This window comes from Eschrichtius robustus, chromosome 8 (genome assembly GCF_028021215.1).
Source record: "Eschrichtius robustus isolate mEscRob2 chromosome 8, mEscRob2.pri, whole genome shotgun sequence".
NCBI lineage: Eukaryota > Metazoa > Chordata > Mammalia > Artiodactyla > Eschrichtiidae > Eschrichtius > Eschrichtius robustus.
In genome coordinates, this window is record NC_090831.1 from 118,486,856 (window position 1) to 118,510,292 (window position 23,437).

The following is a 23,437-nucleotide window of genomic DNA, read 5'->3' on the forward strand; positions in this document are numbered from 1 at the left end:
CATTTTAACCAATGTTATAAATGTATGGGCAGCATGAAGGTTAGGAAGTATCTGTGAGTGTGTGTGTGTGTGTGTGTGTGTGTGAGTGTGTGTGTGTGTGTGTCTGTGTGTGTGTGTATACTAAGCTGGGGTGCGGAGAATGAAATAGAGATAAATCCTCATCTTCCAAACTGGAAGTCAAAAAAAATGCCCAAAACGGGGGAAAATATCAAGACGTAGCAGAATAAGTAATTTATTTAGAGACATGGACAAAAATATCAAATAAAATAGATAAAGGATGGGACTTCCCCGGTGGCGCAGTGGTTAAGAATCCGCCTGCCAATGCAGGGGACACGGGTTCGAGCCCTGCTCCGGGAAGATCCCACATGCCGCGGAGCAACTAAGCCCGTGTGCCACAATACTGAGCCTGCGCTCTAGATCCCACGAGCCACAACTACTGAGCCCACGTGCCACAACTACTGAAGCCCGTGCTCCGCAACAAGAGAAGCCACCGCAATGAGAAGCCCGCGCACCGCAATGAAGAGTAGCCCCCGCTCGCCGCACAGGAGAAAGCCCGTGTGCAGCAACGAAGACCCAACACAGCAAAAAATAAATAAATAAAGTTTTTTTAAAAAATTGATAAACGAGATGAAAATGGCTTCCTCTGAGTAGGGGAAATGAGATGGTGAGGGAAAACAGGGGTTTTTTTCTTAAATAAAAAGCCATGTAGAAATATGATTCTTTAAACTATGTGTACATTGAATAAAAACTAAACTAAAAAATGTGACCTAATTACATTATTTTTTCCTGTGTCAAGATAACTGTTTACAAGATCACTAAATGACATTAGCTGTACCAGGAACAAAGAGAGGCTGATTTATGGGCATACATACTAGACATTAATCTTGGCCTCACCTGGCCAGGGCCCTCTACCCAACCACTGTAGGCAACTTGATCAGTAAACATACAGGCTGACTCACTCAGAGGCCTACTTAACATGAAAAAACATACCATGCCATTAAGAGGAAACACCTTTTATACCTGTGATAGCTATGAACATTGATCTTCTCAAAGGTACGGTCCCTGTGTTTCATGTCTGTATCCCACGTGCCTGGAATACAGTATGTGCTCAAAAATGTATTAATGTGTGCATATTTTACCTATTCAAAAAAATCCTCAAAGAGGAAACCATAAAGGAAGTTACAAAATATTTAGAAACACGTGACAATGTACTACACATCAAATTATACAGGGTTCATGTAACATGGTACTTAGCAGTAAATGATACACTTCTTTATTGAAAAAAAATAAGAAAAATTGAAAATCAGTTTGTTAGGGGTTCAACTCAAGAAACTTTAAAGAGGTCACAAAATAAAACTAAAGGAAGATGGAAAATTATATTAAAGATAATTGAAGAAATTAATGCACCAGGAATCAAGGAAACAATGGATGAGATGCAAAACCCAAAACTGAATCTTCAGGATAAGGGTCGTATATCTACTTAAACAAGAAACCTCTACATAGAAAGCAACAAGAAAAGACACAGACAATATGAGAAAAAAAAAATAAAGGATGGAATAACTATAGATACAGCAGAGATTTACTAGGTGAGGTTTACCAAATCTTCAAGGAAAAGATAATCCTTACTTTAAATAAATAGTTTCAGAGACTAAAATAAGAGAGAAAGCTACCCAACTCATTTTATGAAATCATTATGTCCTAAACAATGACAGTACAAGAAAACAAAGTTAAAAATAAATCTAAGGTAGTAGATGAAAAAATCTAAATAGAATATTAATGAATTGAATTCATCAGTATATTTTTAACATATTATGATTCTAGCAAACACTGCTAGTTTTTCCTCAATATTCATTTTCCTCCATCCAATGTAAAAGAAATTTCAACCAGACACATAACTACCTACAAACAGATTGCATTTCCAAGCCTCCTTTGCAGATAAATGTTGCAATATGACTAAAGCCAGCCAGTGGTATGCAAGAACTGCTACTCTGTAGTGTATGGGAGTCTTACTTCAGGGTCATGTCAACCTCTTTCGTCTCTTCTTCTTTGCCCTTCTTCTACACTACCCTGACTGCAGATGCCACCATCTTGAATCTGAGGCTGAAGGCCGCACCCTAGAGATGGAGGAGCAATGACCTGAAAGAAGCATTGTCCCTGAGGACTTGGTGAAGCAGACTTACCGTCATCATGGACCACTTAATCATCACGGACCAGACTTTAATAGAATAGAGACTAAAGCTCTATCTTGTTTAAGCACTGCTTGCTGTTGCTGTCATTGTTCTTATGTAAACAATGACTTTAGATAATTACTATTAAGAACTGTAAAATGTCAAAAAAGGTTTTCTTTAATAGCATATCTGAACCAATTATAAAATACAACTAAAGGGCTTTTATTTGGTGCAAAATGTTTAGGATTCCTTCTTTGCTTTTACAAAGAATTTTAAAACAACATATGTAGAAATTAGATATGTAAAAATACTGAGTACAGTGCTCATTGCTGAGTCATGGAATTATGCGTCCTTTTTCTTTTTGATTTAAAATGTTCTATATTTTTCACACAAAAAAAATCATTCTTGATATCAAAACTATAATTGACCACATAGTATATTTGCATGGAATCCCAAGTAAGCAGAGTTATAGCATGCACACTGGGGAGAAAAGAAACACAGAGCTTATTACATGATGAAATGGTCATGGTGACATGAAGGAAACAAAAATCTTAACAAAATCAACCATGGGGATCTCTAGAGTGTAATAAATGTGAAATGTAAACCCTGATGATCTTGTAATAATCAGTCTAGATTATCATTTGCCTCTGGATTTAGTATGATACAAATATAAAGAAAGAAAGAAAGAAGAGAATATCCCTCTGCTTTTTCCTTCAGTACAAAAGACGGCTGACAGATGTGGCAGTTTCTGTGGCAGGAAACAGAAACCACAGGAAGAAAATGCTCCTTTGAAATGCTATGGCGGTTACTACTGAAAAGAATCTGCTCAAACTTTTGTTCCAGAGCCTCTACTCACAGCAAAATAACTCTGAAAAGCTTGAATAAATTTGGAACATTCACACTCTCTAATTTCAAAACTTATCATAAAGTTATAAAACTTATTATAATTAATACAGTGTGTTATTTACAGAAGGATAAGCACATAGATCAACAGAACAGAAGAAATAGTTGAGAAGTAGACCCACACAAATATAGACAACTGAGTTGTTGTTGTTTTTTTTAATAATTTCATCAGGAATTTATTTTTGTATTATATGAAGGAAGGCTAACTCCATTTTACTCTAAATTTTGCAACACTTTCTTTTCCTTACCTAGTTTCTTCTTTCTCACTGATGTGAGATTTAATAATCACTGTATTAGTCAATATAGCTTTGGTCACACTATGGCAATACATTAACTCTAAAATCTCAGTAGACAACTGATTTTTGACAAGGGTGCCAAGGCAACTCAATGAAAAACGAATACTTTTGTCAGCAAATGCTTCTGGAACAGTTGGCTATCCGTGTGCAAAAAGCAAAACAGAAACAAGACAGAACAAAACCCTCCACACATTCCTCACACTCTATACAAAAGTTAAAGCAAAAAGGATCATCAACCTAAATATAAAAGGTAGATTATCAACCTTCTCAAAGAAAACCAAGGAGAAAACTTTTTGTTGCCTTGGGACTGGCAAAGAGTTTTTCAATATAACACCAAAAGCATAATTCATAGTATAAAAATTAGTAAACTGAAACTTATCAAAATTGAAAACTTTCATTCTGTGGAAGACATTATTAAGAGAATGAAAAGCTAAACCATGGACTGAGGTTTGAACATTTGCAAAGCACAAAGTGTTAAAGATCTCGTAACCAGAATATATAAAGAATTTTTAAACTTCAACAATAAGCAAGCAACTCAGTTTTTAAAAAACAGGCAAAAATCTGTAAACACTTGACCGAAGAAGATATACTTATGTCCAACTGGCATATGAGCAGATGTTCAACATCACTAGTCGTTAGGGAAATGCCACCTAAAATCACAATGAAATACCACTATACATTTTTTTAAATGACTTAAAAACAAACAAACAAACAAAACACTGACAATTTAAATTAGATCTTGGAACAGGACACTAGTTGAAAACTGGAAAATCCAAATCAAGCCTACAATTTAGCTACTAGTATTGTAACTAGGCTAATTTCTTAGCTTTCATCATTGTACCATGGTTATTTATGTAAGATGTGAGCATATGTGGAAGCTGGGAGAAGGGTAAATGGGAATTCTCTGTACTGTCTTTACAATGCATCTCTACGTCAAGAACAACTTCAAAATCATAAGTTAAAAATATAACCAAATGAACTGGACTTTTTAAAGCCATTCTTTCTGTCCTTCATGCTACAGCTTTCTTCATGAGTTTTCCTTGGTTAGAAATACACTTGAATACATCAGGATATATTTAGCAAACTGGATATGCCATTTAGGTATTGGTCCACCAGTTCTACTTTAAAAGATCACCTCAAGCCGCCCCCCGGAGGTCGCCGAGGACGGCGCGGTGGAGTTGCAAAAGCTGCGGGTGCGGAGGAGCTGTGGAGCCGACCCCGCGAGCCGGGAGCATGAGGGCCTGGTGTCTGTGTCACATTTGTACCTGCGGAGTCATTGTGGATGGAATGGGGGAAATACAGATACAGAAACCTACAAAGAAACAACAAGGAATATACGGATGTTCTGTCGCTAATCATCTCGGTTCGGACGTGGAAAGTTCTTCTGTGCTGTATACAGAGGCACCTGTTATCTTGCCTATTGGAAGGAATATCACCAGACCGGAGCACAGCCATCTCTCCGTCGTGACTGGAGGCATCGTGGAAGCACCCCAGAGAGCAAACGTGACCATGCAATGTCCTGTCAAAGGTGTCCCTCAACCTAATGTAACTTGGTTGAAGAAAGGAGGATCTCCGAGTGACAATATTTCCTTGCTTTTCAATGGACCCCTGTTGTTGCAGAATGTTTCCCTTGAAAGTGAAGGAACCTACGCCTGTCCAGCCACCAATGCTCTTGGAAAGGCGATGGCAACATCCATCCTCCACTTGCTGGAGACTTTCTGGGAGCTTGGTAGCTGGACACATTGTTCTGCCACTTGTGGCCACTTGGGAGCCCGAGTTCAGAGACCCCAGTGTGGAATGGCCAACGGGCAGGAAGTGAGTGAGGCCTTCTGTGAGCACCTCCAGAAGCCGCTGGCTGGGTTCCAGCCCTGTCACATCTGGGACTGCCCCTCCAGGTGGTTCACGGGCACGTGGTCAGAGTGCTCTGTCTCTTGCGGTGAAGGATTCCGCAGTCGGCAAGTGACCTGTAAGCGCACGAGAGCCAATGGAACTGTGCAGGTGATGCGTCCGAGAGCATGTGCCCCCAGAGAGAGGCCTCTGGGAAGTACCTGCTCCAGTCACCCGTGTGTTCAAGGGCTTATTGAACCAGGGAACCAGGGAACGCTGACAAATCTAGGGTTCTGATAGTATGATCATCTAGTATAATCATCCACTCCCTGTGGTGAAACCCATGCATCAAAAAACTAAAATTAACAAAGAGACTTCCCTGGTGGTCCAGTGGTTAAGACTTCGCCTTCCAATGCAGGGGGTGCAGGCTCGATCCCTAGTCGGGGACCAAGATCCCACATGCCTCGCGGCCAAAAAACCAAAACATAATACCGAAGCAATATTGTAACAAATTCAATAAAGACTGCTTTATTGCTGCACGACAGTCATGAAACTCAGCTGCACGGGGACCTTACCACACCGCGCAGAGGCTGGTTCACGGGACCTTGTGATCCTGTTAATGGGCCTCTCTGTTGTAATTAACACAGGCCGCAGGGACCAAAAGTTCCCCTCGGCCCTCCTGAAAATGTTCGGGAATGGTAGTGCAGGAAGGTAATACACACTTTCTGCATTTCTGCCCTGCAGTGCAGCAGTTGTTGCTGTTGGGAGTCACTGTGCTAATTCTCTTAGGTCATTTTTCCCTTTAGTTGTTCTGACTACCTCCAAGCGCTCCATGGCTGCACGCTTGTCTCACTGGAAAATGCACAGCCCCAATTCTGTGCAGGGACGACGCAAAGCAGAGTGTGATGCATCTCTCTGGAGCATCAAGTTTATTAACTAGAATTGGAAGAACCAAGGAGTTCTTGGAACAAGAGCTATCCCCCTCCCCCACCAACACGGAAGACAGAAGAGTAGGGGAGGGGAGACGTGCCCCAGGAATGACAGTCCAGTCTCTCAAGTTTCACCCAGGTGGGGGTTGAGGGGCAGACCTGCAGCCACGGTGGCCTCGCTTTCGGTCGCCCGGGCTGCTCCGGACCATCCTCTGAGCTGGCCAGGGTCTTGGATACGATGCTTCTGAAGGCCGTGCAGAGAACACACTCCTCTTCCCCTGCACCGGGCCCCAGGGAGCGCGGCGGCCTGACCTTCCTGCCTCGGTCATCCATGGGGTTCACATGGGCTCACTTTATTATGACGCCTCATGCTGGGCAGCTTGCAACAAAGATGTTTCAAAATAAAGTTCCAGATTCTCCCAGCCACCCCTTGCTTTTTCTGGCTCTGGCCAGAGACAGTGGATGAGGACACACTCTCAGGCTGCCCAGTGTGGGAGGACCTTCCAGTGTTGGACACACCCAGGGGGCAGCTGCTTCCCTCTGGGGCTCCAATCCTGCTGCTGCTGGAGGTGGATGTCCCAGTGCCACACTGGGGGGCTGGGCTGGGGGTGGCAGTCCTCGCCTCCAGGCTGGGCGGGGGACAGGCAGACTCACCGGTCTTCTGCCCTGCCTGCTGGTCTTCCTGCAGCGGCACATTTTTTCTGTGGTAGAGCCACCTGGTTTGCAGGGAGGACACCACAGGGCTTGGAGAAGGCTCAAGTTCACTGCCACAGAGGTCCCCGCAAGAGAAGGGCTTCAGAGTTATGATGGAGACCTCCACCTTGGGTTTCTTGGAGCTCACACTGCCTGTCCCAGTGTCCTGGATCTGGTCGCAAGTCAAGCCCGGAGTCCTCACCATTGTCACCTCCAGGTCCTCTTCACAGGGTGGCTGGAGTGGCTCCTTCTGGCCCATGTTGACCCATGGATGCCTCATGAGGTCAGGTAAGGTGCCTCTGTCACTGGGGTTGAGGGCAATCATTTTTTGTAACAGATCCCTTATCTTCACAGACAGATAAGGTGGGATGGGGTATTGCCCTTGTAGGATTTGCTTCCGCAGCTCCTGGAAGTCTTTTCCCACAAAGGGCTGGGACCCAGTTACCATGGTGTACAGCACTACTCCCAGGCTCCACACGTCCACCGCAGGGCCGCTGTAGCTCTGCCCCAGGAAGAGTTCCGGGGCAGCATAAGGGCGTGTGCCGCAGATCGTGTCCAGTTGGACAATGTCATCACACTTGTTGCTGAGGCCAAAGTCTGTAAGTTTGATATTCATGTTGGAATCAAAGAGGAGGCTCAGTGGCTTCAGGTCCCGGTGCACGATGCCCCTCTGGTGGCAGTGCTGCAGGGCGGAGACCAGCTGCTGGAACGGGCCTCGGGCCTGCGCCTCTGTCATACGGCCATGGGTCTTCAAATAGCGGGACATGTCCCCCCCACTGAGGTACTCCATCACCACGAAAAATGTCTCCTCTGTGTCAATCACCCCCAGCAGTTTTACAATATTGGGGTGATTCAGAGCCTTCAGACTGCACACTTCCCGGAAAAGTGCCTGGACACTTGAGAAGCTCTGACGCCTTTTCTTTATGACCTTCACAGCCACCTGTGTCCCGGTCAGAATGTGCCGGGCCAACTTCACTTTACCGAAGGTGCCTTCACCAATGGTGTGGAGGATCTGGAAGTCATCAATATGAGCCTTCTTGCCAGCAGATTTGGCTGTGAGGCCCTGCATCCTGGTGATCTGCTAACTACACTGACTGACAGCACTACCGAGCAACGCTAACTACGCTAACTAACAATGCTAACTGTACTAACAGGGCTAAGTATGCTGTCTCTACTAACAACGCTAACTACGCTAACTGTACCAACAGCGCTAACTAGTACTAACTACACTAACTATGCTAATCAAGTATTAACTATACCAACAATACTCACTATGCTAACTGTAGAAAGAACAATGACACAAATAAAAAAGAGTAGAGAAAAGAGAAACGAAAATCAACAAAATGGCAGAAACAAGGAAAACACAAGCTAACTGTAGGTCCAAGGCCGTCAGGTCACCAAAAGCAGCTTCCTGGGCTCTAAGGACCAAAAACCTGGGCCCACCTTTCTCTTTCATAGGGCTTTGTGAAGTACATCACAATGGTGCACTCTGAGGTCAGAGCAAGAAATGGACCCATCACCGCTGGGGATACACCACAGTGGTTTTCTCAGGCCCCTTTACACTTAGGAAAAAGGATCCCAAAGAAATTTTTTGAGTTCAAGGCCCCTTTACACTTAGGAAAAAGGATCCCGAAGAAATTTTTCTTTACGTGTGTTATTAGATATTGGTATTCACTTTGTTATAAATAAAAATCTGCAGGATACTTCAGTGGCCTTTTTATTTCTAGTTTGAAAATGTGTAATAATTTTAGAGACCTCATAATGTCTACACTTGAAATGTTCAATTCCTTTTCCTTAAATTCTGGTCTCAAAATAACGTTACAACTTAACTGACTTCACGATACTATACAAAATGTTCTGTTGCATAAGACATGATACGGTACATTATGAAAGTCTATGAAGCTGAGAGAAGGTTTGCCAGGAAGGTCATTGAGCAGATTTCTCATCAGGAGCCTCGGAGGCCAGATGGCATGACTCAACGTACTTGAAGTGTTGAAGGAAAGAAACCGTCAACCAAGAATCCTATATCTAGCAAAACTTTCCTTCGAAAATGAGGGAGAAATCAAGACATTCCCAGTTAATCAAGAGTTGAGAGAGTTCTTAACCACCAGACCCGCCTGCCACAGGGAGTTCTTCAGGTTGCAGTCAAGGACCCTGGACAAGTAGCTCAAAGCCTTATGAAGAAATAAAGACCTCTGGTAAAAGTAGACAGACGGGCGACGAGAAAAGCTAGTACTGTTGTAACTTTGGTTTGTAGCTCCACTTTTTGTCTCCTATTTGATTTAAGAGACTAATATATAATAAAACACACACATACAAATCAAAAAAAAAAAACAAAAGATCACCTCTTCACCTAGAAAAGTTACTTCACCCCCACTTTAGCCTAACTTTGGGAATTCCCATCAACAACATTCTTCTTTCCACTGTAGGAAGCAATGCTGCCAGAAGCTATGGCAAGCAGAGCCTCTTCTAAAATGCCTTTGATGACTGCAGCAACATGGATGCAACTAGAGATTATTAAGTGAAGTAAGTCAGAAAGAGAAAGACAAATACCATGTGATACCACTTACATGTGGAATCTAAAGTATGGCACAAATGAACCTATCTATGAAACAGCAACAGACTCACAGACATAGAGAACAGACTTGTGGTTGCCAAGGAGGAGGGGGGTGGGAGAGGGAAGGGCTGGGAGTGTGGCATTAGCAGATGTAAACTATTATATATAGGAGGGATAAACAACAAGGTCCTACTCTACAGCACAGGGAACTAGAGTCAATATCCTGTGATAAACTGTAATGGAAAAGAATATAAAAAAAGAATGTCTATATGTGTATAACTGAGTCACTTTGCCATACAGCAGATTGGCACAAGATTGTAAATCAACTATACGTCAATAAAAACAATAAAATAAAATAAAAAATGCCTCTGATGACGTACACAGCCCCTGCTCCTGCTGACTACCTCTCTGCAGCACCCAACACTGTGAAACCCCGCCCCCAGCTGAGGTCACTCCAGTCCTGTGTCTCCTTCCTTTGTCCTCTGTCTCCCACCAGTGTTTCTCTAACAGAAACACAAAGAACTGCTGTGTTTTCACTAGTCTCACTGTTCACGTTCCCACGCTTGATTTGGGCATCAGACCTGCAAGAGTTCAAAACTTACAGGGTGGTAGAACTGCCATTTCTCTGCCTGTCTCTCATTATAAAGAACTTCTCTGAAATTCTGAATTCACTGGTCTGGTCATCCATTCACCAGCAAGTATCTAGGTACTGGGGTTAAGAGCTAGGAGTGAGATACAGTTGTTAGTACAGAAACAACAAACCCCAAATGGAGTCACTTGTGCTAAGTCCCACATCAGCAAACCAAGACTTAACAGCTAACCTAATTGCAGTTTCAGCCTCTCTCAGGAATGGGACCTTTCACCAATAGATCTGGAATTACCTGGTCAGCACTAGAGGGGTGACCCCCCACCTTCCCCCAAAAGGAAGGTGACCCTGCCTGAAACAATCCACTCTTAGCTAGAAACTTCCCTTTTCTGCCCCCTCCTGCCTGTAAAGTTCTTGCATTTTTTACAGCTCCGCAGAGCTCCTTTCTACTTGCTCAATGGGATGCTGCCCGATTCATAAATCACTGAATAAAGCCAATTCGATCTTCAAATTTACTCAGTTAGAATTTTATGTTTTTAATACAGTGATGAGCAAAACAAATAAAAAGAGAGGCATCAAACTCTTCGGAGAGTGTATCCCATTATCCCTCACACTCTTGGAAGCCTGGGTCAGCAGAAATGGAGGAGAGCCAGTGACAAGAAAAAGCCTCTTGAAAACCAAATCAGAGGTCCTGAAATACTACAGACTTACTTGTACAGGTGGGTGGGAACAAGCAGAGAGTAGCAGTTGTTTATTACTGTACACTGTAATCGAGGGAAACATTTGGAGTTCAAGAATAGAGATTTAAAGATGAGATGCTAAAATTCGTAACAACTTGTCCAAAACAGGCCAGAAAACCTTAAGTTTTCGCCTTGTTTAAAAGAAGTCCTAAGTAAAGGGAAAACCAAATATTATGAAAAATTTTGGAGACATCTCACACACCAACCTTCCCTTTATTTGAATTACTTCATTATCATTACTTTAGAGTTATGTACACTCATAAAAGTTCATTTATTCTGAGTTGAGAAGTCCATTTTATCATCATGTGTATTGTGCTTACATTTTAAAATCAGAAACAACTTCCCCAAGATAAAACTGATTCTTCATCTCTTTTGGTTTTACTATTCCAAAATAGATTAGGTGACTTGGGGTATTATTTTTACCCTATGTTGATTTGCCTACCTTGTAAAGGAGCAAGGAACTTTTCCTTCAACCCTTATTTTCCTAGTGATTTGTTTAAAATGAAAGGTAAATATGTGTTTGTGGGCATATAAGTGTGTGTGTGTACAATCATTTTTATATAGAGATTTATTATCTCTCAATTTATTTTGTACAAGAGGTTTGTCTCAGAAAATCAGTGTCTTCTTGCTTTACTATTGTGCTATTCTGATTTATCATAAGAAATACATTTGGTCTTTGTCCCCTTTTCCCCCCAGCACAGAGCTCCGAAAACCCTTGGAATTTCCTCAGTGAGGAGATCAACAAAAATGCCTTTGTTATGTTAACAAGGTGACTTTTGGAACACACCTAAGGGTGCGGACTGATTGCCAGGAAAACCAACAGCGAATACAAGGTTAGAACTTTCAGTCCCAGCCCCAGGTTTCCAGGAAAGGGGGAGAGGCTGGAGGTTGAAACAATAACCAATGGCCAATGATTTAATCAACTGCACCTATGTAACAAAGCCTCCATTAAAACCCAAAAGGACTGGGTTCAAAGAGCTTTCAGACTGGTGAACACATGAGGTGCTCGGAGTGTGGTACCCCAAAGGGGGCGTGGAAGCTCCATGCCCCTTCCCACGACCTTGCTCTATGCATCTCTTCCGTCTGGGTGTTCATCTATGATCATAACCTTTTATAATAAATCGGTAAATGTAAATAAGCTGTTTTCTTGAGCTCCGTGAGCCACTCCAGCGAATTAACTGAAACCAAAAAGAGGGTCATAACTCTAACTTATAACCAATAAGTCCAGGTGACAACCTAGACTTGGGATTGGCATCTGAAATGGAGGGCAGTCTGGTGGGACTGAGCCCTAAACCTGTGGATCTGATGTCATCTCCAGGTAGATAGTGTCAGAATTGAGTTAAATTGTAGGGCACCGAGACAGCGTTGCAGAATTGTTTGCTGTGGGGAAAAAAAAACCACACGTGTTTAGTGACCAGAAGTGTCCAAAGTTAAAGTGTTCTGTGTGAGGAGAGTGAAAAAAGAAATCTCACAGGTGGGTTTCTTTCCAACTCAATTATTCTTCCCTTAAGCCCTCAGGGCATCACAAAAGACCAACAGGATAAAAAGTTACAGTTAAGCCAACCCTGCCTTCAGTCTTTGGTGCACACAAAAGGATCCACAGGGGTAGGTAGTATAACATAGTGGGTAAGAACAAGGACTCTGGGACCATGTGACTCGGGTTTGAATCCCAACTCTCTCTCTCCTTCTCCGTCTCCCTCTCCCTCTTTGACTTTGGACAAGTTATTTAGCCTCAGTTTCCTCCCCTGGAAAATGGAGATAATAAAAGTACATTCTGCAGAGGGTTGTTGTAAGGCTTAAATTTCATGATATGTATAAAGTGTCTGGACAGGGCCTAGCTCATAGCTATAAATATTTGAAGTTATTATTACTTTCAATCAGTTCCCTGCGGTCACAAGTGACACGCAGTTATCTGGTGACTTAGTGAACGGATGGTTGACTTAACTAGAGCTACTCAAGAACACAGCTCTCAACACCATGTCAGTGATTCATAAAGGAGCGTCTACTCAAGTTCCTCCCTGGGCCCCACGATTGAACTCACACCCCAGGGCATCCGAAAGGACACGGGAGAGGATTAGAAAACAACTCCTTCCATCATTTGCATCTCCAGACTTACAACTAAGAGTTCTAAAATAAACAAATGGAGTAGATTGGGAAATGATGCATCAACTGCTGCTTCTGGTGACATGAATAGTGGGAGCTATCACAAATCTGCCCATCACACGCTAGGGAGACATTTTCCTCAGACACCAAAGAGAAGCAACAACTCAGGATGACCGAAACCTGCAATCCCCCAGAAAATCAACTGTCACCATCTCGCATCATTTTGATGTGAATAATTATAGGCACTGAATGCGTCCTTGGTATCACCGCAAATGGGTTCATTGTGGCTATAAATACAGCAGTATGGATTCACAACAAGGCAGTTTCCACAAGTGGCAAGATCCTGCTTTTCCTGAGTGTATCCAGAAGAGCGTTACAAAGCTTCATGATGCTAGAACTCACCTTCAGTTCAACATCCCCACAGTTTTATAATCAAGACATTCATTGTATATGATACATTCAAAGGAAGTTTCATGTTCATAAATTACTGTAGCCTCTGGTTTGCTGCCTGGCTTAGATTCTTCTACTTCGTGAAGATTGCGGATTTCTCCTACCGCCTTTTCCTCAAGCTGAAGTAGAGAATTTCTGGATTGATGCCCTGGCTTCTGTGACTATCAGTGTTTGTTTCCTTGGGCCACAGTGTGTTCTTCCTCAAAAACATCTACACTGTGCATTGCCAACAATCCTTTTTCTAGCCCCTCCTTCAACTCCACTAAGAAAAATTACTTTTCTGAGACCAGCGTGATCAGCCTGGTTCTTTTCTGTAACATGGGCATCTTCGTTCCTCTCATCACATGCATCCTGGCTGCCACCCTGCTGATCATCTCTGTCAAGAGACACACCCTAAACATGGGAAGCAATGCCACTGGCTCCAGGGACCCCAGCATGGAGGCTCGTGTGGGGACCATCAAAGCAATCAGCTATTTTCTCATTTGCTAAATTTTCAATGCAGATGTTCTATTTCTTTCCATGTCCAACGTCTTTGATATCAACAGTTCCTAGAATATTTTGTGCAAAATCATCATGGCTGCCTACCCTGTTGGCCACTCCATTCTACTGATACAGGACAACCCTGGGTTGAGAAGAGCCTGGAAGCGGCTTCAGGCTCATGTTCATCTTTACTTAAAAGAGTAGACTCTATGATCCACACCCAAAGCACCTACCCCGACCAGCTCTGCCCTTCCCTCACCTAGACCTCTCTCTTCCTGCCTCCTTTCTTCCCCAAACCTCATCTGATCCTTTCACTCGATGTGTTTTTTGTATTGGAATTGGATCTTCATTCCTCTTTTGCTTCATGGGCACAATCTTAGTGATGCTTGACATATTCTTCACCTGAGTCTTCCATTTCTACCTCCCCTTTCTCTATCTAAAGCAGTGGTTCTGGACACTGGCTACACATTAGAATCTCTAGGGGAATTTTTTTTTTTTAAAACACCAATGTCCAGGCCTGACCCCAGATCAGTGAAGTCAGGATTTCTGGTGTTGGAACTTGGACAACTTGTTCAGTTCTCAAGGTGACCCTGATGTGTAGCCAGAGTTGATGTAGCCACCAAAATAAAGGAAGGCTTTGCAACTTGAACTTCTTCAATTCCTTTCTTTCTCCATCCACATGTCTTTTAAACAGATTCAGATTATTCGGGAAGCTTTCTGAGTAACAGCTGGAAATGCATTTTATCTCCATCCTCCAAAGACATAATCTGAATAATTTGGAATATTTATCAAAATTAACACTACATAAAATATCTTTCAACCTAAAAATTACTAACAACTCTTCCCATAGATAAGATATGGTTTATATATATATATATGGAAAAAAATATGTGCAGGAAGATGTTCACTGCAGGACTATTCATTAACGAGGGAACTCATATCTGAAAATGGAAACTTATGCAAACAGTTTTCAAGTGAGACAGATGCATGTGTCCTGAAATGAAAAGATCGCCAGTATGTTGTTAAGTACAAAATGCAAGCAGATATTTTATGATTCAATTTATGTTTTTAATGCAATATAAATGCTTCTTGTATATATATATATGTATATATAATGTTTCTAGAAGGATGTACCAAAAATGATTTAACATAGGACTTCTGAATAGTGGCATCAGGTGTCTGGGGATAAATGAAACATTTACACTTAATGTTATAGCTTTTTGCGTTGTTTGAACTATTCAGAACATGTATGCACTAATTTCAAACTTTTGAAAGATTTATAGTTTTTTTTAATTACAAAGAAAACTAGGTAAGTGAGCAAGGTTTGAGGGAAAGAACTGTGTATCTTAATGAGTTGATTGAAACCATTGGTTTGTATAAAAATGCAAACCTTCAAAATCATAAGTTAAACATCTCCACTCCTATCACTACCTCCTATTTTTCATTTTATTAGCTCAAGGGCTGCCCTGGAAAATCGCCAGCTTTCAATCCACTGACATGTCTAGATTCTCTGTCCCTCTATCAACCCCTCTTCTTCACTTTCCTTCATAGCAGTTTGGAATATTGGTTAATCATACCCACACCCTTAAAAATGTTTTCAGCATATACAGATGAAGTGAGATGACGTCTGAGATTTGTTTTGAGATAATTCAGCAGAGGGCAAAGGGGTAGGGAGGTTTAGATGGGTCTTATGCTGATGTCTTTTTTTCAAACAAGGACTCAGGTACATGCTGGTTCTTTATACTAGTCTATTTCAGGGTATGTTTGAAATTTTCCCTAATATATTTTTTATATAAATGAATTATAAAACACTTTCATTTCCCGGTCCCTGTTTCCCATCATGAATCTTCATCCCCATCATGTGGAATAATTGCACATCTAGATGAACCCAACTATTTAACACCCCACATTTACTTCTAAGCAGCCTGGTGTTGCTTGAGATCTCTCACAACTGGATGAAGTTATGTTCCTACAGATTCATGCTCTTCAGCCTCAAATGAGTAACATCACTGGGCATTTCTAGCCTGTATTTCCCTAAAGAAGTCATTCATTAACTACCCATGATGACTATCTCATATCTTTTCCTCAGCCCTAAACCTCCAGTCTATCATCTCTCTGCCTTACTTTCAACTGATGAAGTTGCCCTTACATTTTTTTTTTTTTTTGATAGAAGGAAGTCATCAGGAGGTCATTCCTTCACCTTCCCTTTAGCGAATCTATAAAACCACTAATCTTCTCCTACATTTCTAATATTTCAATAGAAAGAGTGCCCTTCTATCAACATAGATACAGAGAACAAATGGGTGGTTTTAAGAGGTGGGGCGGGGGGGAGGGATGAGAAAAATAGGTAAACTAGGTTTTTTTTTAAGTTCAAATAAAATTTAAAATTTTTAACTAAATACATCTAGGCAAAAGGAGATATTACAAACAGATCATAATCATGAATTTGAATGTGTTACTCAAAATTCTAAGAGCTATTTTTCAATGTCCAATTTCAAACTATACATGTTGAACACATGTGTACATTTCTGGTCAATATATAATTAGTAGTGGGATTTCACAGTTACAGAATATGTATATCTTCAGCTTTTATATATGCTCCCAAACTGCTTTCCAATAAAGTTCACTGTATTTTCATACACAGTGAAATACTACATAGTACTGGAACAAATTCAGATAAATCACAAAAATGAAATCTCATAAACACAGATATAAGACAGGATAGATATTACGGTACAATTTTTAACAATATAAGCATTACAGAAACTGCTCTCTGCAATTTTAAGACAGGATATGTGGGGTGGCTATTGTCTAGAAAGGAGCAAAGGGGGACTTCTGGGGCACTGGTACCATGGTAATATTTTCTTTCATGATCTGGGTGCAAGTTACTTATTTTTAGTTTGTGAAAATCAATGAGTTATATAACTTCAATGAAGAGTTTAAAAAATTAAGTGGCTATACGTGTATATATGGATTGGTGTATAAATACTTCAATTAAAAGGTTTTAAGAACCCTAAACAAAAAAAACAAAAAACGAAACACGATGAATGAGATGTGGTGGTGTGGGTGGTATTAAACCAACCTAGCCAGGAAGGCTCTGTGTGAGTAAATAGCATTTAAATAAGAAATAATTTTAAAAATGATAAATGCAAAGCAAGAATTTAGAAAGATAACTACAAAATAAATTTAAGGAAATCATAAGGAAAACACAATTTATGAACATAATTCATTACATATTCATTTCATGAAATATCAAAAGGGGGAGAATTAAAAAGGAATATAAGAATTGGTTCATTGGAAAAAGACAAAATTAGTAGTGTTAACTTACATAATTGAGAAAGAAAGACAATGGAATAAATACACAAAACTTTTGAAAAAGGAAAAGTTACCACAAACTGGAAAAATTACAATATTCTTAAGAATCCATCTTGTTCAACTATAATAAGAGTTTGAAAACCAAGGGACTGGAAAAATTACAATATTCTTAAGAATCCATCTTGTTCAACTATAATAAGAGTTTGAAAACCAAGGGACTTCCCTGGTGGCACAGTGGTTAACAATCCGCCTGCCAATGCAGGGGACACGGGTTCGAGCCCTGCTCCGGGAAGATCCCACAGGCCGCGGAGCAACTAAGCCCGGGTGCCACAATTACTGAGCCTGCGCTCTAGAGCCCATGAGCCACAACTAGTGAGCCCGCACGCCACAACTACTGAAGCCCAGGCGCCTAGAGCCCGTGCTCCACAAGAAGAGAAGCCACCGCAATGAGAAGCCTGCACACTGCAATGAAAAGTAGGCCCTGCTCGCCGCAACTAGAGAAAGTCCGTGCACAGCAATGAAGACCCAATGCAGACAAAAATAAAATAATTTTTTAAAAAATGAATTAATTAAAAAAAAAAGAAAACCAAGATAAGACTGATGTTTCTAGAAAAAAATGTAGTTTACTAAAATTGACTCCCACAGAATTAGTCATTGTAGTTGAACTAGAGAAAGTTGTCAAGAACCACACCCCCAAAGTGCTAAGAATAAATGTCTTCACAAGGGAATTACACGGACTTTTTAAAAGCAGATAATTTCAAGCCTATGTAAATTCTTTCACAGAATAAAAATTAAGAGAAGCTTCCAAATTTGTTTTATAAAATCAATATAATTTTGATATCAAAACACACAAAAAATTGTCTCCCAGAAAACTACAAACCAACCTCACTTACCAATATTTAGGCAAAAATGCTAAATAAACCTCAAAGAGATCCAAAATACAAGTTTATTCCATAAAAGTAAAGATGGTTTAATATTAGAAGATGTGTCAATGCAATTTAACATATTAACACTTAGAGAAAAATCATATAGTAATTTTTATAAATACTTAAAAAACATGAGCAAAATTCAACAGCAATTCCTATTTTAAAAATATTCATAAAATAATAGATGGATAATTTAATATGATAAAATATATCTACCCTAACCTGATAGCCAGCATCATTCTTAAGGAGGGAACATTATTATTTATATTAAATTCAGGAAAAAGACAAAGATGTTCACTTTCACCCTATTAATTAATGTTGTCCCTAGATACTACCCAATGCAATTATAAAAGAGAAATAAATTGAAAGGATTTTTAAAAATTAGAAGGGAAAATACAAGTATTATATGTAGAATATATAATGGTATAAATAAAAACTCAAACAACTGAAAAATTATTACAAACAATAAGAGCATGAAATATGGAAGGGAAAAAAAACCCTTGTAAGAGCAAAAAAAGATAAAATACTAGCAATAAAGTTAACAAAAAATAAGCAAGATCTATGTGAAGACTACTGTAAAATGCCCCAGAGGTACACAACAGGAGATTTGAACAAGTAGAATAGCTACTATGTCATTGAGTGGAAAGAATCAATGTCATTAAATGTAACATTTCCATAAATGAATCAAAATTCAGTGTGATATACACAAATCCCAAAATTTTTCTATACCAACTGATTACAAACATTATGTGGAAAAATAAAGCAAGCATAACTAGAAACATTCTGAAAACAAATCAAAACAATTGAGGGAGGATTAATCCCATGAGATAAACATGTTATAAAGCTAACATATTCAAACTAGTGTGATACAGGACAATAAATAGCCAATGAAACCAAATAGAAAGTCCAGAAATATGAGAATTTAGTATATGATAAAAGTAGTATAGCAAAACAGTAAGGAAATGATGGATTATTCAGATAAATGGTATTAGAACAGTTAGATAGCCTTCTGGAAAAAGACAAATTTGGATACATCTCCCACATCTTATACCAGGATAAATTCCAAATGGATCAAAGACTTAATGTTAAAAAAATTAAATGCTAGAAGAAATCTTGGAGACTTCAAAATTAACTTTGGAGTTGGGGAAGACCTTTCTAAAAATAAAAAAGGAAAAATATAGAAGTTTATTAAATCTGATTACATAAAATAAAGATTCTATATGGCAAAAACTACCACAAGCAAAGTCAAAGACAAATAAAAAACTGAGAAATAGTATTTGTTGCTCACATCCTGGATAGAGGCTAATTTTGCTAATTTTTTTTTTTTTTTATTAAGGATCCTTAGTTTTTTGGGGGTTTTGTTTTTTGGTTTGGCCGTGTCATGGAGCTTGCAGGATCTCACTTCCCAGACCAGGGATTGAACCTGGGCCACGGCAGTGAAAGCCCAGAACCCTAACCACTAGGCCACCAGGGGACTCCCTAATTTTGCTAATATATAAAGGGCTCATACAAATCAATAAGACCAATTACTAAATTAAAACATTGGCAAAGAATATGATCTGGAAGTTACAGAAAATGAAATGAAGATGGCTCTTTAAAATTAAAAGCTTATAAAATGCAAAAAGGTATACAGAAATAAAAATTGTAAATCACCCATTATCCTTCAACCCAGAGACAACTTTCGCTAATATTTTTTAAATGTGCGTACGTGTGGTTGAACAAAATTGGTCTCTTACTGAATATAAATTTCTGTGACATTTTGTTTTTACTTAACATCTTGATGTTTATTTCCAATTTTATTAAATTGCTTTCTAAAACCTAAAAAACAAAAAAAAAAGTTAAAAATGCTCAGCCATAAACATAACTTATAACAAGTGAAAAATTAAGACTACTCTAATTTTCATTCATCAGATTAGCAAAGATCAAAAAGTTTGGTCACACACTGTGCTGGTGATTACAGGGACCACGCAATCTCACAAACTGATGGAGTGTTAATTGCTACTTCCTCAAACGCAGTTTAGTAAGACCTATGAAAATCATGAAGGTATATCAGTCATGAGAAAGAAAGACATCCTGCCATTTGCAACGACATGGATGGACCCTGAAGACATTATGCTAAGAGACATGAGTCAGGCAGAGAAAGAGAAATACTGTTATGATATCACTTGTATATGGAATCTAAAAAAGCCAAACTTGTAAAAACAGAGAGTAAAATGGTAGTTACCAGAGGATGCGGGGTAGGAGGTTAAGACCGAAATTGTTTAGGATACAAATTTGCAAGGAGTAGTAAGTAAGCTCTAGAGAGCTAATGCACAGTAGTGAATATAGACAACAATATTGTATTGTAATCATCAAACTTGCTAAGAGACTAGAAGTTAATGATTCCAACCACTAAAAAGAAAGGATCATTATGTAATGTGACAAAGGTACTAATTATTGCTGCAATGGCAATCATATCACAGTTTATAAATGCATCAAATTAACATGTTGCACACCTTAAATTTACACTATATGTCAAATACACTTCAATTTACAAAAAGAAAAAGAAGAAATGCTAAAAAAAATTATGGAGGTACATACATGTACTTAGCAATTTTATTTGGGGGATTTATCTTACAAATATACTTGAATACACAAAAAGTGACATTTGTTGCAATATTCTTTACAATAGAAAAAATAGTAAAATCACAACATCCATCAACAGCCATCCATACAAAGGAGAAAGAATAGAGGGCAAGGAGGAGAAGAAAAAAGAAAGAAAGACATAAATGTGCTTATATGTGGATATGGAACGGCTTCCAAATGTATCATTAGGACCAAAAAACAAGTTTAAAAAGCAGTGCCTTTACTATACTATCATTTGTATTTAAAAGGGTTTTTTAAAAATACCTGAGCGTATGTTTGCTTTCCTATATAAATTCTCTCTGGAAGATTTTAATAAGAAATTAATAACATTATTTTCTTTCAAAGAAGTTAATTGTGTGGCTAGGAGACAGGAGGAGAAGGGAAATTTTTTGCTGTATACATCTTTGTATCTTCTGAATTTTCAATGGTATAAACATATAATCTATTCAAGAAATGAATAAAAATAAAATCGGAGGTGTTTTGTGATATGTGTTACTAAATGTTGAGAATGAAGTCATGCTTACTGTATAAAAGCACACCAGGCTTACTATAAAATGCTTACTATAAAGGCCACTGCCACTCATGTGTTTCCCTATCTTTGGTCTGTTTCAGCCACAAGTGGCAAAAAAGATTTTTTTCTCAAGTTATCCAGAACTAGCATGTGATATGTGACGGCCATTCTCAGAAGGCCAGGAGTATTCTCAATGTGTGTCAACTTGGGTTATGAGGGCATGTGTCTCTGGTCCAATAAATTTAAGAAATCCTGTATTAACCATAGCAAACAGGTTTATCACCACAGCTCTCCTCAGAGCCTTTAATTTGCCAAGATGCATTGAGAACCTCCATTTGGAAGTTTTGGAATGAGTTCCTATTTTGTGCGTTTTGAATGGGATTGTTTATCACTAGATGTATAAATCAATTTTGTTATTGACATCCCTCCCTTTTGAGCTTTCTGATCTCTTATACTTTCTTCATTATGCTTACATTTATAAAGTGGTTTAAGTCTGCTTTGTTGAATTGGTTTTTTTTAAATTTCCTTCCTTTTCTTAAACTTGAAATAAAATTTTTTCATACTGAAGAAAGTTCACTGAGATTTCTACCAACGTAAAATCTTTGTCTGCTTAATAAGTGTTTGCCTACGTGAATGAAAAATATTACCTGCCATATCAGTAAACAAAGGATGTTGCAGTCATCGAGCCATCACATTATAGCCACCCAGATGGGGAGCCCTGAGGGAATTCAGGATGGAAACAGAATGCCCGCCATCAAACCACCAGATACTGCAGGCGCCCCCTGACGGTGCACCCTGAGGAAACTCAGGATGAGAAAGCACAGGATACTGACCCCAATAGCTGAAGTGAATATCAAAGGAATGATTTCAGTGAGCCCAGATTCTTGCATCTTCCCATACATAGAAAAGTGCTAAATTCCTTAACTTGAGATATCTGGTTTGCTTTAATTGACAGTAATCTTTTGATGTTCCGACTACCTGGTCTTTGTTGCAAAAACTCCTAGATCCTGGCTTCCCCCCACCCCCCACCCCCCTTACCTCTTCGGAGCAGTCTCTTAGAGTTATCTGAGATGCTATGTCCCGGGCTTAAGGCCTCGGTTTTGCCTGCCAAATAAAACATAACTCTCAACTTTTAGGTTGCGCATTTTTTTCAGTCAACACGTATAAATCTAAAATGTAAAACATCTAATTGAGTCCTTTATTTTCTATACACGAAAAGATTGTTTCTAATTTACCATCACTATTGGTATGACAAGCCCTAGAAAGCCGCCTCTCTAAGTTCTAGTACATTAGTGATAAAGGAGCATCCCCTATATCATCTGCTGACTTTTTTAATGAAAGAATTTCTTTTACTCAGCACTAGAGCAAGGGTAACCTACACTCAACTTGAGAAGGCCAGAAAGAGATGTAAAAAACTAGACTAAAAATCAACTGAAAACAAAATCTGAAGAACCAGTAATTAAGAGAGGGCTCAGAGAAGAAAACTGGGTTGAATCTTTTAAAAAACTGAATTATTTAACAACAATAGCAGCAACAATGACAACAAAATAACCACAAGCGTGGGAAGTGCAAGGAATGGTAAGAATAACCTGTTTATCCCTGAGCAAACAACTAAACTTTCCAAATTTTAACTTCATCATCTAAAAATGAGAGGGATAATAATGCTGCTGATCTCACAAGGGAGTCCAGAACAATAATTAAGATAATTTATACATGGTAAATGAATGATACAAGATGGCCATTTCGTTATTTTTTTTATAAAGCCATATAAGGGTAGCAACTAATGTTGTATCACCAATCTCCAGCACTTAATCTATAATAAATTCACCAAATAAAACTTATTCCTCCTTCTCTTCCTATCTGCAAAGAATAAGGTTAAATTCCTTCTGAAATAGAAGCACTATTTCTTTTTCTCGTCAGGAAGAAGCAGAAGCTTGTCCTAAGGGTCCCATTTTCTGAACTTCAACGTCCATGGACTTGTAAGAAGGGAAAAATAAAGGCAAAGAGCAAAATCAATAAAGACCTTGAAACTCCCAAGCGTGAAGGAGATCCTATAGATCACTTGAATCTACTCAGAGCAGGTCTGGACTTTAGACGGAGTCATTGCTCATGATCTGGAGTGGAAAGGGCCACCGTCCTGAGACAAAAAAGGGTGAACTGCCCTCCCCCATTTCATAACCAGTCTATAGTACAATGGATAAACATGGACACCTTGTGGGGAGTCCTCACTGGGCCGAAGACTTAGCTGCACTAGACAGCATTCCTCACGTGTACTGTCCTTAAAGCTACCAACACGTAACACGACTTTTTGTTGACACCATGAAAGCT

The 23,437-nt window shown here is 39.5% G+C and overlaps 1 protein-coding gene and 1 long non-coding RNA gene across 5 annotated transcripts in view; one reads left to right on the forward strand and one right to left on the reverse strand.

Moving 5' to 3' along the window:
- The window catches only part of LOC137768214 (uncharacterized), a 188,794-nt gene that overhangs the window by 118,375 nt on the left and 46,982 nt on the right, over positions 1-23,437 (reverse strand). The gene's annotated exons all lie outside the window — the stretch shown is intronic.
- TAS2R39 (taste 2 receptor member 39) lies at positions 13,041-13,936 on the forward strand (the record flags this gene model as incomplete). The annotated part of the gene is given in 3 exon segments (XM_068550293.1): positions 13,041-13,241; positions 13,243-13,476; positions 13,478-13,936. Coding segments are annotated over 3 exon segments (894 nt in total), but the record flags the coding sequence as incomplete, so codon positions are not given.